The sequence below is a fragment of the Rhinolophus ferrumequinum genome, chromosome 16 (assembly GCF_004115265.2).
Source record: "Rhinolophus ferrumequinum isolate MPI-CBG mRhiFer1 chromosome 16, mRhiFer1_v1.p, whole genome shotgun sequence".
NCBI classification, from domain to species: Eukaryota; Metazoa; Chordata; class Mammalia; order Chiroptera; family Rhinolophidae; genus Rhinolophus; species Rhinolophus ferrumequinum.
In genome coordinates, this window is record NC_046299.1 from 7,629,995 (window position 1) to 7,644,581 (window position 14,587).

Sequence of the window (14,587 nt, forward strand, 5' to 3'; positions counted from 1 at the left end):
TAGACCTGGACCGTCACTGAGGGTCTGTAGGATGCCCTTCCCGGGCAGCTATACTTAGGGAAGCCGTCTTTTCATCATTCTCATCATCCCTCCCCAGTGTCACTGTCAATGAGGGGAAGTGAAAGGGGATTTGTCAGGGAGCTCAGAACTTACTGGTTGGGCTGCTGACAGGGAGCGTAGGAGCTGTTGGCAAAGAGAAAAGAGAATGATCAGTTTCCTAGCATCCTTGACACAATTGTTGAGTGCTTGCTTTCTCTGTGCCAGAAAGGTGTCAACCCTGGGTTCACAGTGAGGTGCTGGTTATTGGCCTTGCCCTCAGAGAGCTCACAGCCTAGAGGAGGGGACGGAAAAGACTGACTCCCAACATAGTGGGATGGTGGGAGCCCAAAGCATTGGCTCCAGACCCCAACTGAGCAAAGGATCCTGCTTCTCTTGTGAGCCTTACCATGTCACTTCATAAAGAACTTCCCCCGCCCCTGGATCAAGTAAACTCTGCTAATGTGTCCGCTTTGTATACGGATCTTTCCCTTTGAAACACCTCTCACAACTGTAATTATATCATTAATTCTGTATTAAATATTTAATACTGGGCTCTATCTGAGGGAGGAGGTCAATTTCTCTTCTCAGCTTCATTATTTTGTAGTTTTACAACCATTCTTTATGGCCATGTGGCCATCGACACAGCAAAGATCTGAAAATACTTAACATATCCTAAGAGTTAGTATTTATTAAGTACATTCTAGGTACCAGGCACTAGGTTAACTTTAGTCCATTAAATCTATTTCTTTGCTAAAGGGAAAAAATGAGGCGGTATGCAAAGATTTACTTATAAAAATATTCTTCCTCACGGGGTCATTTATAATAATGAAGAAATATAAATAACTGAAATGTGCAGCAATTGGGGACTAGTTAAATAATTTGTGGGCACAGCTGTCCAGTGGAATTCAGTGCAGGTATTTAAAATGATGGTAAGAGTAATTTTTTAGGAGCAATCAATAGAAAGTGACTGAACTGTAGCTATATCATCAGGTAGAATTTGCATGTAAAAGTATGATGCTTTGTGAAATTATCTAGTTATTATCTCCTATCTTCCTCCCAAAGCTTTGAAGACACTGTAAGAAATAAAAGGCTTTAAGTCTATTCTTTGAAGTATCACTTATCCTATTTACTTAAAAGAAGGGGAAGGAGATCTCCTTAGTTAAAACAAGTCACTTAGCCAGCAGAAGAAATACGACCAAGGCTTCTGGGTTTGGGTTAATGTTTCCAGCAATAAGACTTGACTGAAGCCTGTTCCTCACTCTTTACCCTCAAGGGGCTGTTTTATAGACTGCTTCTTTGGTGTGGGCCGAGCTATGCATTTTCTCTAAATTGCTTCCAACAATGCCCAGCAATTCAATTCCTGAGCCCAGCCATGGGAGGCAGGGCAAAGAGGGGAAGTCATCAGCCTGTATCCACAGTGACCACTGAGAACAACCTGGGTACCTGCAGGGGGAATCCACCCGAGACAGCTTCCCAGCCCCCCACCAAGGAGCAGCCCTAGGACCTGGTCTCTGGAAACTCCACCTTGAACCAACTTACGCAGTCCATAGGGACCCCCCACTAGGCCTGAAGCTTCTCATGAAGGCTCCTATTCCACTGAGCTCCTCCTCAGGTCACTTTCAAACCCAAAGCTTGCCCTGAATCTTAAACAAACCATGGATCCGTGAATATCATGACAGTGGGCAGGAGTCACTGTCACTGACACTTAGCTGTATATACTGTGGGTGGCAGAAAAGAAGAAAAAATGCTAGAGTTACTTAGGCCTCCCTGGAGGAAGGAGACACCAGAGACATTTGCCAGAGATACCAATGGACTAGGCTTCATGATCTCAGTCTCCCGTGAATTGTGTCCTCGCTAGCCTGTGAGCTGGACCCTCTGGCCCTCAGGCTGACATCTATATAACGAGGGCCCTGTTCTCCAGAGAATATATACACATGGCCAACAAGCACATGAAAAGCTGGTCAACATCATTAGTCATTTGGGAAACGCAAATCACAACCACGATGGAATACCATCTCCCACCTACCAGGACGATCGTAATGAAAAAGACACATAATAACAAGTGGTGGTGAGGATGGAGAGACATTGAATCTCTCATACACTTGGTGGCAAGTTAAAATGGTACAGTCCCTGTGGTAAACAGTTCAGTGTTTCCACAGTAAATTAAATATAGAATTATCATGTGACCCAGCAGTTCCACTCCCAGGTCTACACCCAAAAGAATTGGAAATGGGTGTTCAAACAAAAATTATATACAAATGCTTGTAGTAGTGCTGTTCACAATAGCCAAAAGATAGAAACAACCCAAATGTCCATCAACAGATGAATGGGTAAATACGATGTGATCTAGCCATACAACAAAATATCACTCAGCCATAAAAAGGGAGTCCTAATACAAGCTACAATGCAGATGAAACTTGAAAGCTTATGCAAAGTGAAACAAGCCAGTCACAAAAAGCCACATATTGTCTGATTCCATTAAAATGTAATATCCAGAATAGGCAAATCCATAGAGACAGAGAGTACATTCGTGATTGCCAGGGGAAAGGGGACTAGGGTGTGACTGGTTAGTGGGTATGGGGTTTCCTTTGGCGATGATGAAAAATCCTGGAACTAGACAGTGGTGATGGTTATACAAGTCTGTGACTATATAAAAATCACTGGACTGTACAGTCAAAACAATACACTTTATGGTCGGGGAAAGTCCAGAGACTGAACCAACAGACAAGCAGAAAATGTTTGGCCATTTTCCCCAGTCCAGGATCCTGGCTTTACTCCAGGGCCATATCCACAATAAGCTGTGACACAATAAGCTGACACCCCAGGGAGAGGCAAGGCCCTGACCCTCTTATGGGGAGGGGAGGGCTGGGGAACCACCAGCCAGCATCCAGCAGAGAATATTTAAGGAGGCCATGCTGCCATAGGGAGTGCTTTCTGTGTGTCTCAAACCTCCCTCCTGTCTGATTTTATTGTAACAGAAACTCTCCTTCCTATTAAAAAGACAACAACCAAAACCAGTTCCCACGAGGTTCAAGTAGGGCCTAGTGGGAAGGCCTCACGTCCTCTTGTTTTCTCCCAGTGAATAAGAATATGGACATAAGACCCTGACTAGACCATTAGAACACAGGGAGATGGTTTGGGAGATGTCACCTATTGCTAAGCAAGCTGCTCAGAGTTTCTCTAGGGCTTGTCAGCTGGAGATACTGTGACAAATATTCTTTCGTCTGGTGGAATGTAGACTTGGGGCTGAAACTACCCCCATATGCAGAAAGCAAGCTGATAGTGAGGCCCACACATGTAAGAAAGTAGAGGTACGCAAAGTGCAGGGGACAGACAGTCTTTGAACTTCTGGATCCAGCTGTACCTGAAGCTAGACCTACCACAGAATGTCCTAAATATGTGAACCATGGGAGAGTTTGAGTTGGGTTGCTGTCACTTGCAAACAAAAATGTCCTGGCAAATATGTCCCATAACTGGTAGGGGAAGGGAACCCATAATTCTAATGGATAGAGGGAACCCTCCACACTGGATGAGGTGATGAGCATGGGGGTTTAACCTGAGATTCAACAACTTCACCCAGGCCTGTTGGCTACGGTGCTGAATGCTAATGATTGACTAGATCCAAATGATGCTTGCCATTGGATCCTGTATACCACCAGTCTGGAGAGAAACAGATTTAGAAAGGAGGGTATAGAATCAAGGTTGGGTCTAGTGATCTATGACAGGTCAGAAACAGTGGGGTGTGAGAAGCTCTGCGGGCTGGGGGAGAAAAAGGCCTTTTCTGAGAGTTTGCAATGAGCCAAAATCCGCACTTGAAAGTTCGTAGTGGTAATGAGGTTTACAATCTTCAAGAGCAATTACAGTGCTCTCCTGACAGCGTGTTCTTTGGCAAAAAGCATCCCTTACAGGACTTACCTGCCTGTGGCATAGGGCATGAAAATCTCTCTTCTCCAATCACACATAACATTTGGCCCAGAGAAAGCTTTCGAGCAGACCTGACGGCAGGATGGAGCCTCCCCCATCACCAGAAGCGGAGGGTAAGCACTGTGTGGCCAGAACGCTCTTATCCCGCTGAGCCAGGTCAGACGACCAATGTGTTAGGGGCTCCACTGGAACTGTCTACATGCCCTAGAGTGATTAGGGAAGGTACTGGGAGGCAGAAAACTCCACGGTCCCCTCCTGGAGCTACTGCTGGGGGGCTGTTGAGATGAGTACAGGGAGAAGAGACAGCCAGGAGTCATAGGCGCTGGACGTACCTGGCGGGCTTGTGGTCTGGGACCAGGCATCTGTGAGAGAGAGAAGGTTCTATCAGACGTATTGCACAGAAGGGTGGCACAACGAGAAGCAAAGGTGGAAGAAAGAGAGCAGCTCAGACACTCAGTCAATGCTTGCCTCGTGCCATGGAGGGCGGGGTATTTGCCATCCGACCCTTGGAAAGACGTTCCTCGTCAAAGTCTAGGAAGACATCATCCATTCATTCCAAAGTTAGGGTGATGAAATCTGTGATCACATATAGTGACCTACTAGGCCCAAGAACAATTGTCTACCTTGGAACTTTGAGCATTTCACTGAGGAAGAGAGGAGTCTAACTCCAGGTCAAAATCCCATGGGTGATCTTTCAGACCCGACCATAGGAAATTATAAGGCTGTGCCTGGCAGGCCTCGTCGGGGTTGTTGGGTTCACAGTGCAGAGCAGGAGTAGAGAGTACATGAAGCCCTCGGAAGAGTTACATGCAAGGATAGAAAATACCAACACCTAGGCCAGTGATATGAACATCTCTGCAATCCCAGGCCATATAATTCCACTCAGAGACAACCTAGTGGCACTGCTCTCTTGCCTCTGGCTTTCACTGACCAACTAGTGAGGAAGGTCTTCACTGTGACCTTCAGATAAGACCTTTGCCCTAATTCACCATCTCAAACTCTGACTAAGATTAAAACGAATACTGACATAGGCAGAGAGCTAAGAAAACATCAAAAAAAGAGAAATAAAAAAACAAACATTGAGGAAAAAAACAGTTTTAGATACATAAACTTGCAAAAAACAACCTTATCGATGAAAGACAAACCAAACATGTTTGAGGCCTACCTGAGCAGATGACGCCGGCGTCCTCCCCGTGGTTACAGTTGTGCGAGTTCCAGCCTCTGTGTGGACAGCTCCACAGGTAGAACTCGTGCCCCGAGCATCTCACGTCATCCAGGACAATCGGCCCTGAGCCCTGCCCGAAACGGGCATTTCCTGGAGCCGACACGGCCCAGCCGCAGCTCAGCTGCCTGCACACCACGTTGGCGTCGTTGGTGTCCCATTCGTCGTCACACACGGTGCCCCATGAGCCCTGGTACAGGACCTCCACCCGGCCCTGACACCGGTCACCTCCGTTTACCAGCCTCACAGCCAAACTCAATTCGGTCCCGAACCCTAGAGTGCGGCACAGGAACACCCCCTCAGTGTGTGTCTGGAGCTATAAGGCAGAGGCACAATCCAGACTCTAGGCATGTTCTCTTAGCAAAAATCCCTGGGCACAGGACATGTTAGGACCAGCCCAGGGGTTAACCCTCATCAGGCGAAAGGAGCAGACACATGGTATCGTGCTCTGGTCTACGGATGCTGCTATGTAAGAAAGCACCTCATTACCCCAACACATGAGAGCAGCCCTGCCACCCCACACCACAACCAGGGTAGAAGCACATAGCTCTGAAGCCAGGCCAAGACCATCCCCCGGTTTGGCAGTTTCTTGGCTCCCGTGTAGTCCGGACTGGCTCTGGCAAAGCTCCAGGAGGCGAAGGGACCTTGGCCAGACAGATGCAGGACACACACTCTCCCCCGTTCCCACCAACACCAGCCCGAGACCGGAACAGGAGCAAGGTCCCAGAATGACACATCAGGCCTCCACGGCTCACATTGATCAGTGAGGGAGCATCTCTCAGGGACCCCTCCCTCGGCCCCGTTCACAGGGACTATGCTAAGGAAGGGCAAACCTCGAGCCTCAACTCAGGTCGAGTCACAACTCAACTCGAGTCACACTCAAACACAAGCTATCTTCAGAAGCAGAGACCGAGCCCATGGAAGGTTGGAGAGGGATATGTACCTATTGTGGTTGGCATTGTTGTTTGAGGTTTCGATGTGCTGGTCCAGAAAGCTAGAAGTGGTGAGAAACACAAGGGCCAGAGTTAGGCCTCACAGAAAGAAGTCTTGAAGAAATTGTTGGTGACCATCATTACATTACACATATGCATCCTGCTACTTAGTCGTCTACGTGGGGCACAAGCTGTCAGCTCAGCTAGGTTATCTGGGAGGAAGGACCTGACCTAGGCCACGAAATCGCTGCCAACTCGGAGGTCATTTCCTGACTGTGAAGCTTCAACAGAGTCAGGGCCTGTGGTAATTGGACCTGGAGTCAATCAGGTGTCCTGGTACTCACAGGAATATAATCGCTTGTCACCCTGCCATACACGGGGCACTGTCTCTGACATTTTCAGATGCACCTGTGACCCTCTGATCTCAAGGAGTAGCTAGAGCTCTGAGGGAGAGAGAGCAGCCAGCCTCGTCTCCAGTCTAATCAGCAAATGGACAGGGGTTATGGACGGCTATTCACTCACAGCCTTCATGTCAGAACCAATTTTAACTGGGCCAAAGTTCATGAAACACGAAGCCGCCTCTCTGACCAGAGACAGCAATCACATGGGAAAGTATCAACGGATTGGGTGAAAACTGAGCTGGATGCAGGACGGGTTGCAGTCTGGGGAGTCCCATATGTACTTTATAACCACTGCTGTCATTCTCCGTGACCTAGAGCCAAAATCCTGTGTCCCTGGGGGCCCGCCTCCAAGAGCAGACATTCAGTGACAGTGTGTCGGATAGGCAGCTAGTAAAGGGACATCCTGAGTAAGGACGCTGGTGACTCACCTGGCCAGAATGTGGTCTGGGCCTGAGCAGCTGAGAGGAAGAGAAGGAAAGTCAGACACAAAGCATACACGAGCTCGGTCCCGTCACCCCGGATCCAAGGATGTTGACACTCGCCGACTATGGCGAGATTCAGGCCAAGCTGACGCCTCTCACATGCCCCGTGCGTGGACACTGCCAGTGCCCAGCCAGAGCTCTCTGTGCTCTGTCCACTGCCGGTGCCTCCCTCACTGACCCTGCAGGCTTAGGTTCCCGAAGAGGAAAACCAGTGTCACCTCTGGGACAGGGCACCACAGCCTGTGCATTGACACCAAAGGTTTATCACAGAATGGTCTGAAAAATAGTTTGAGGTAGACCCCCATTTTTGCGCCTTAAGGTGTGATAAAACTGAGACTGTCTAAGAGTTTCTGGTTGGTTCCCCAGCCTTCATACCACACTCGCCGAGGTCCTAACGGGCTCATTTGCATTCCATCTCCACTTTCCCTTCTCCCGACCTCTCCTCACAATATTGCACAACGAACGCTGTGCTCTAGCATCCTCTCTTCTGCGTTGGCAGCAGGAGAACCCAAAGGAATAAAGTCATCGTAGAGGGGTGTTGCCCACCAACCCTCCCTGGCCCCTCACAAATGACCGTGCCCTGAGAAGAACGCCCAGGGTGAACTCCAGGATGGGAGGTAAGCACACTCTACTGTGGGCAAGGGAAGAGGACCCCTGCTCTGCCCTCGGAAAGGTTGACCGTGTGTATGAACAAGGGCGACACAGTCACCTCTAATCCCCAATCAGGCGACACCTGCCTGAAGAGTGGGATGCTTAGTAACCGACCTAAGTCTACAAGTAGAGCACATGACAAGGTACCCTGGCTGCCAGCTGCCCTGGGATAAACTACAGGCTCAGAGATGACGCTCTGGGGTGTGGGTGAGGGTCCCTAAAGGAAAGTGTGTTTGTTCTCAGCAACATCACTCCAGAGGAGGCCCAGTAATCTTTGTGGCCCACCTGAGCAGATGACGCCGGCGTCCTCCCCGTGGTTACAGTTGTGCGAGTTCCAGCCTCTGTGTGGGCAGCTCCACAGGTAGGATTCGTGCCCCGAGCATCTCACGTCATCCAGGACAATCGGCCCTGAGCCCTGCCCGAAACGGGCATTTCCTGGAGCCGACCTGGCCCAGCCGCAGCCCAGCTGCCTGCACACCACATTGGCGTCGTTGGTGTCCCATTCGTCGTCACACACGGTGCCCCACGAGCCCCGGTACAGGACCTCCACCCGGCCCTGACACCGGTCACCTCCGTTCACCAGCCTCAGAGCCAAACTCGATTCGGTCCCGAACCCTAGAGTGTGGCACAGGAACACCCCCTCAGTGTGTGTCTGGAGCTATCAGGCGGAGGCACGATCCAGACTCTAGGCACATTCTCTTAGCAAAAATCCCCGGGCACAGGACTTGTTAGGACCAGCCCAGGAGTTAACCCTAATCAGGCGAAAGGAGCAGACACATCGTATCGTGCTCAGGTCTACAGATGCTGCTATGTAAGAAAGCACCCCATTACCTGAATACATGACAACAGGCCTGCCACCCCACACCACAACCAGGGTAGAGGCACATAGCTCTGAAGCCAGGCCAAGACCATCGCCCGGTTTGGCAGTTTCTTGGGTTCCGTGTACTCCCGGCTGGCTCTGCCAAAGCTCCAGGAGGTGAAGGGACCTTGGCCAGAGAGATGCAGGACACACACTCTCCCCCGTTACCACCAAAACCAGCCCGAGACCGGAACAGGAGCAAGGTCCCAGAATGACTCATCAGGCCTCCACGACTCACATTGACCAGTGAGGGAACATCTCTCAGGGACCCCTCCCTCGGCCCCCTTCACAGGGACTATGCTAAGGAAGGGCAAACCCCGAGCCTCCCCCTGTCACACTCAAACACAAGCTATCTTCAGAAGCAGAGACCGAGCCCATGGAAGGTTGGAGAGGGATATTTACCTGTTGTGGTTGGCATTGTTGTTTGAGGTATTGATGTGCTGGTCCAGAAAGCTGGAAATGGTGAGAAACACAAGGGCCAGAGTTAGGCCTCACAGAAAGAAGTCTTGAAGAAATTGTTGGTGGGCATCATTACATTACACATATGCATCCTGCTACTTAGTCGTCTACGTGGGGCACAAGCTGTCAGCTCAGCTAGGTTATCTGGGAGGAAGGACCTGACCTAGGCCACGAAATCACTGCCAACTCGGAGGTCATTTCCTGACTGTGAAGCTTCAACAGAGTCAGGGTCCGTGGTAATTGGACTTGTGGTCAATCAGGTGTCCTGGTACTCACAGGAACATAATCGCTTATCACCCTGCCATACACGGGGCACTGTCTCTGACATTTTCAGATGCACCTGTGACCCTCTGATCTCAAGGAGTAGCTAGAGCTCTGAGTGAGGGAGAGCAGCCAGCCTCGTCTCCAGTCTAATCAGCAAATGGACAGGGGTTATGGACGGCTATTCCATCACAGCCTTCATGTCAGAACAAATTTTAACTGGGCCAAAGGTCATGCAACACGAAGCCGCCTCTCTGACCAGAGACAGCAATCACATGGGAAAGTATCAACGGATTGGGTGAAAACTGAGCTGGATGCAGGACGGGTTGCAGTCTGGGGAGTCCCATATGTACTTTATAACCACTGCTGTCATTCTCCGTGACCTAGAGCCAAAATCCTGTGTCCCTGGGGGCCCGCCTCCAAGAGCAGACATTCAGTGACAGTGTGTCGGATAGGCAGCTAGTAAAGGGACATCCTGAGTAAGGACGCTGGTGACTCACCTGGCCAGAATGTGGTCTGGGCCTGAGCAGCTGAGAGGAAGAGAAGGAAAGTCAGACACAAAGCATACACGAGCTCGATCCCGTCACCCCGGATCCAAGGATGTTGACACTCGCCGACTATGGCGAGATTCAGGCCAAGCTGACGCCTCTCACATGCCCCGTGCGTGGACACTGCCAGTGCCCAGCCAGAGCTCTCTGTGCTCTGTCCACTGCCGGTGCCTCCCTCACTGACCCTGCAGGCTTAGGTTCCCGAAGAGGAAAACCAGTGTCACCTCTGGGACAGGGCACCACAGCCTGTGCATTGACACCAAAGGTTTATCACAGAATGGTCTGAAAAATAGTTTGAGGTAGACCCCCATTTTTGCGCCTTAAGGTGTGATAAAACTGAGACTGTCTAAGAGTTTCTGGTTGGTTCCCCAGCCTTCATACCACACTCCCCGAGGTCCTAACGGGCTCATTTGCATTCCATCTCCACTTTCCCTTCTCCCGACCTCTCCTCACAATATTGCACAACGAACGCTGTGCTCTAGCATCCTCTCTTCTGCGTTGGCAGCAGGAGAACCCAAAGGAATAAAGTCATCGTAGAGGGGTGTTGCCCACCAACCCTCCCTGGCCCCTCACAAATGACCGTGCCGTGAGAATAACGCCCAGGGTGAACTCCAGGATGGGAGGTAAGCTCACTCTACTGTGGGCAATGGAAGAGGACCCCTGCTCTGCCCTCGGAAAGGTTGACCGTGTGTATGAACAAGGGCAACACAGTCACCTCTAATCCCCAATCAGGCGACACCTGCCTGAAGAGTGGGATGCTTAGTAACCGACCTAAGTCTACAAGTAGAGCACGTGACAAGGTACCCTGGCTGCCAGCTGCCCTGGGATAAACTACAGGCTCAGAGATGACGCTCTGGGGTGTGGGTGAGGGTCCCTAAAGGAAAGTGTGTTTGTTCTCAGCAACATCACTCCAGAGGAGGCCCAGTAATCTTTGGGGCCCACCTGAGCAGATGACGCCGGCGTCCTCCCCGTGGTTACAGTTGTGCGAGTTCCAGCCTCTGTGTGGGCAGCTCCACAGGTAGGATTCGTGCCCCGAGCATCTCACGTCATCCAGGACAATCGGCCCTGAGCCCTGCCCGAAATGGGCATTTCCTGGAGCCGACCTGGCCCAGCCGCAGCCCAGCTGCCTGCACACCACGTTGGCGTCGTTGGTGTCCCATTCGTCGTCACACACGGTGCCCCACGAGCCCCGGTACAGGACCTCCACCCGGCCCTGACACCGGTCACCTCCGTTCACCAGCCTCAGAGCCAAACTCGATTCGGTCCCGAACCCTAGAGTGTGGCACAGGAACACCCCCTCAGTGTGTGTCTGGAGCTATCAGGCGGAGGCACGATCCAGACTCTAGGCACATTCTCTTAGCAAAAATCCCCGGGCACAGGACTTGTTAGGACCAGCCCAGGAGTTAACCCTAATCAGGCGAAAGGAGCAGACACATCGTATCGTGCTCAGGTCTACAGATGCTGCTATGTAAGAAAGCACCCCATTACCTGAATACATGACAACAGGCCTGCCACCCCACACCACAACCAGGGTAGAGGCACATAGCTCTGAAGCCAGGCCAAGACCATCGCCCGGTTTGGCAGTTGTTTGGCTCTCGTGTAGTCCCGGCTGGTCTGGCAAAGCTCCAGCATGTGAAGGGACCTTGGCCAGACAGATGCAGGACACACACTCTCCCCCGTTACCACCAAAACCAGCCCGAGACCGGAACAGGGCAAGATCCCAGAATGACTCATCAGGCCTCCACGGCTCACACTGATCAGTGAGGGAACATCTCTCAGGGACCCCTCCCCCGGCCCCCTTCACAGGGACTAGGCTAAGGAAGGGCAAACCCCAAGCCTCCCCCTGTCACACTCAAACACAAGCTATCTTCAGAAGCAGAGACCGAGCCCATGGAAGGTTGGAGAGGGATATTTACCTGTTGTTGATGCAGTGTCCCAGAAGTCTGCAGGTGGTGAGAAACACAAAAGCCAGCGTTAGGCCTCACAGAAAGAACTTACTGAAGAAACTGTTGGTGGGCATCGTGACAATTGCACATGTGCCATCTGCCACTGCATCCTGTGTGTGGGACACGAGCCATCTTCTCCGCTAGGTCATCTGGGAGGAGGCCCTCCGCTGAGCCACGAAATCACTGGCAGGTCTGAGTGGGTTGCCCAGACTCTGAAACTTGGACTGAACGAGTCAGGGCCCTGGGTGAGCTCACCTGGAGCCAGTCACGTGTCCTGGGACCCCAGGAACATAAGCACTTATCACCCTGCCATCCCCTGCACACTGTCTCTGCCGTTTTGGGATGCACATGCGATCCTGCTGAATCTCAAGGTATAGCCGCTCTGAGGGAGGCAGCGAAGCCACCTTGTCTCATGTCCAATCAGTGAAAGGTCAGGGGTTATCGAGAGCCATTTCCCGTAGCATTCTTCTTCTGCCAATTCTAACAGGACGAAGTTCATGAAACACGAAGCTGCTACTCTGACCTTAGAAGCCAATTACATGGGACAGTATGAACGGAGGAGTGAAAACTGAGCTGCATACAGAATGGTTTGGAGTCTGGGTAGTTCATGTCTAGCTCAGAATCATTGTCTTCATTTTCACCTTCAACACCGGAAAGGAGCACACACATCATTTCCTGGGGAGGTCTATGGAGGCTCCAGTGTATGGATGCACCCGTGACCCTTGATGAACGAGAGAAGGACTGCCGTCCCCACACACACGGGGTACACCAAGGGTGGAGCCCCGTATCTCCACGGAAAGGTCAAGACTAACCCCCTGTTCAGCACTTGCTGGCTCCTATGAGCCCCGGATGGTCCTGGCAAAGCTCAAGCAGGTGATGGGACTTTGGCCACACAAATCGGTACTGACTCTCACCGGTACCCCCAGTGTACCAGCCATGGCCTGAGCCAGGACCGATCCCAGAATGACTCTGGAGGATTCAGGGCTTACACTGATAAATGGTGGAAGAGCTCTGCTGACCATTACCCAGAGTCCCACTGACCGCAATAGCTGCCCTTTGTATTACAGGTCAACCTGGTGGTCAGAGACCCCGCCCCCTGCCCCTTCCACAGGGACTAGGCTAAGGATGGGTAATATGGTAATCTTCTTTTATCACTCTCAAACCCGACCTGTGTTTAGAAGCAGAGAGAGAGAGACCGTGGAAGGTTGGAGAGGGATATTTACCTGATGTGGTTGGTATTGTCGTTTCAGTTGTGGATGAGGTGGTCCAGAAGTCTGGAAATGGCGAGAATCACAAGGGTCAGCGTTAGTCCTCACGGAAAGAACACACTGAAGAAACTGTTGGTGGGCATCGTGACAATTGCACATGTGCCATCTGCCACTTGACACCTGTGTGTGGTGCACAGGCTGTCTTCTCTGCAGGTCATCTGGGAGGAGGCCCTCCGCTGAGCCACGAAATCACTGGCAGGTCTGAGTGGGTTGCCCAGACTCTGAAACTTGGACTGAACGAGTCAGGGCCCTGGGTGAGCTGACCTGGAGCCAGTCACGTGTCCTGGGACCCCAGGAACATAAGCACTTATCACCCTGCCATCCCCTGCACACTGTCTCTGCCGTTTTGGGATGCACACGCGATCCTGCTAAATTTCAAGGTATAGCCAGCTCTGAGGGAGGCAGCGAAGCCACCTTGTCTCATGTCCAATCAGTGAAAGGTCAGGGGTTATCGAGAGCCATTTCCCGTAGCATTCTTCTTCTGCCAATTCTAACAGGACGAAGTTCATGAAACACGAAGCTGCTACTCTGACCTTAGAAGCCAATTACATGGGACAGTATGAACGGAGGAGTGAAAACTGAGCTGGATACAGAATGTTTTGGAGTCTGGGTAGTTCATGTCCAGCTCAGAAGCACTGCCTTCATTCTCACTGACTGAGGGCCAAAATCATATTTTCCTGGGTGCCTACCTCCTAGAGCAGTCGTTCAATTAGAGTGTGTAGGTTAGGCAGCTAGTGAAGGGACAACCCGAGTAAGGATGCCGGAGACTCACCTGCCCAGATAGTGGACGGACTCTCCGTATCTGTTTGGAAGAGAAGGAAAGTCAGGCACAAAACACCAAATTTCACACTCCCACCACACACACACACGAAATCCAAGGTTGAAGACACTCAGCCTATACACACCGAGCTGTGGCCTCTCATGTGCCCTGTGCATGGACACTGCCAGCGCCCGCCCACAGCTTCTCTGCTCTGTGTCCCCTGCCAGTGCCTGCCGCTGAGACTCAGGGCTTGATTTCCCAAATAGGAAAAACAGTCTCTTCTAGGACAGGGCACTATAGCCTATACATCGACACCAAGCGTTTATCACAGAATGGTCCAAAGAAATAGGATGAGGTAGACCCCAAATCTGCCATGATGTGTGAGGACAATGTGGCTTTATAATGGCTTCTCTGTTTTTTCCCATGGGTCCTGCCACACTCCCCAAGGCCCTAACCGGTCATTAGCATTCCATTCAATGGCCGCTGACGTCTCAAACCTTACCCTCCCTACCTATTTCTCTGTATTTCATAAATGAACACTGTGCTGTGTCGTAATCTCACAGGCCCATGGCGTGTTTCAAGCACTTTTCCTGGCCACCACCCCCGATCAGAAGGTCACCTTCATCACTGGAAAGGAGCAGACACATCGTGTCCTGGGAGGTCTTGGAGGCTCCAGTGTATGGATGCACCCGTGACCCTTGATGAACGAGAGAAGGACTTCCATCCCCACACACACGGGGTACACCAAGGGTGGAGCCCCTTATCTCCACGGAAAGGTGAATACTATCCCCCTGTTCAGCACTTGCTGGCTCCTATGAGCCCCGGCTGGTACTGG

At 51.3% G+C, this 14,587-nt stretch overlaps 1 protein-coding gene across 46 annotated transcripts in view; it reads right to left on the reverse strand.

The window, feature by feature from the left end:
* The window catches only part of DMBT1 (deleted in malignant brain tumors 1), a 66,058-nt gene that overhangs the window by 14,341 nt on the left and 37,130 nt on the right, over window positions 1-14,587 (reverse strand). For 33 of the 46 annotated variants that reach the window (XM_033130281.1, XM_033130282.1, XM_033130280.1 and 30 more), the window contains 12 exons: window positions 13,765-13,794; window positions 12,948-12,998; window positions 11,695-11,721; window positions 10,721-11,050; window positions 9,731-9,760; window positions 8,913-8,963; window positions 7,937-8,266; window positions 6,947-6,976; window positions 6,129-6,179; window positions 5,129-5,458; window positions 4,296-4,325; window positions 154-183 (listed from right to left, as the gene is read on the reverse strand). In XM_033130281.1, the coding sequence (XP_032986172.1) occupies window positions 154-183; window positions 4,296-4,325; window positions 5,129-5,458; window positions 6,129-6,179; window positions 6,947-6,976; window positions 7,937-8,266; window positions 8,913-8,963; window positions 9,731-9,760; window positions 10,721-11,050; window positions 11,695-11,721; window positions 12,948-12,998; window positions 13,765-13,794 (1,320 nt within the window). The remainder of the gene's footprint in view (window positions 1-153; window positions 184-4,295; window positions 4,326-5,128; window positions 5,459-6,128; window positions 6,180-6,946; window positions 6,977-7,936; window positions 8,267-8,912; window positions 8,964-9,730; window positions 9,761-10,720; window positions 11,051-11,694; window positions 11,722-12,947; window positions 12,999-13,764; window positions 13,795-14,587) is intronic. The other 13 variants (XM_033130297.1, XM_033130294.1, XM_033130322.1 and 10 more) reach the window with 6 other exon arrangements.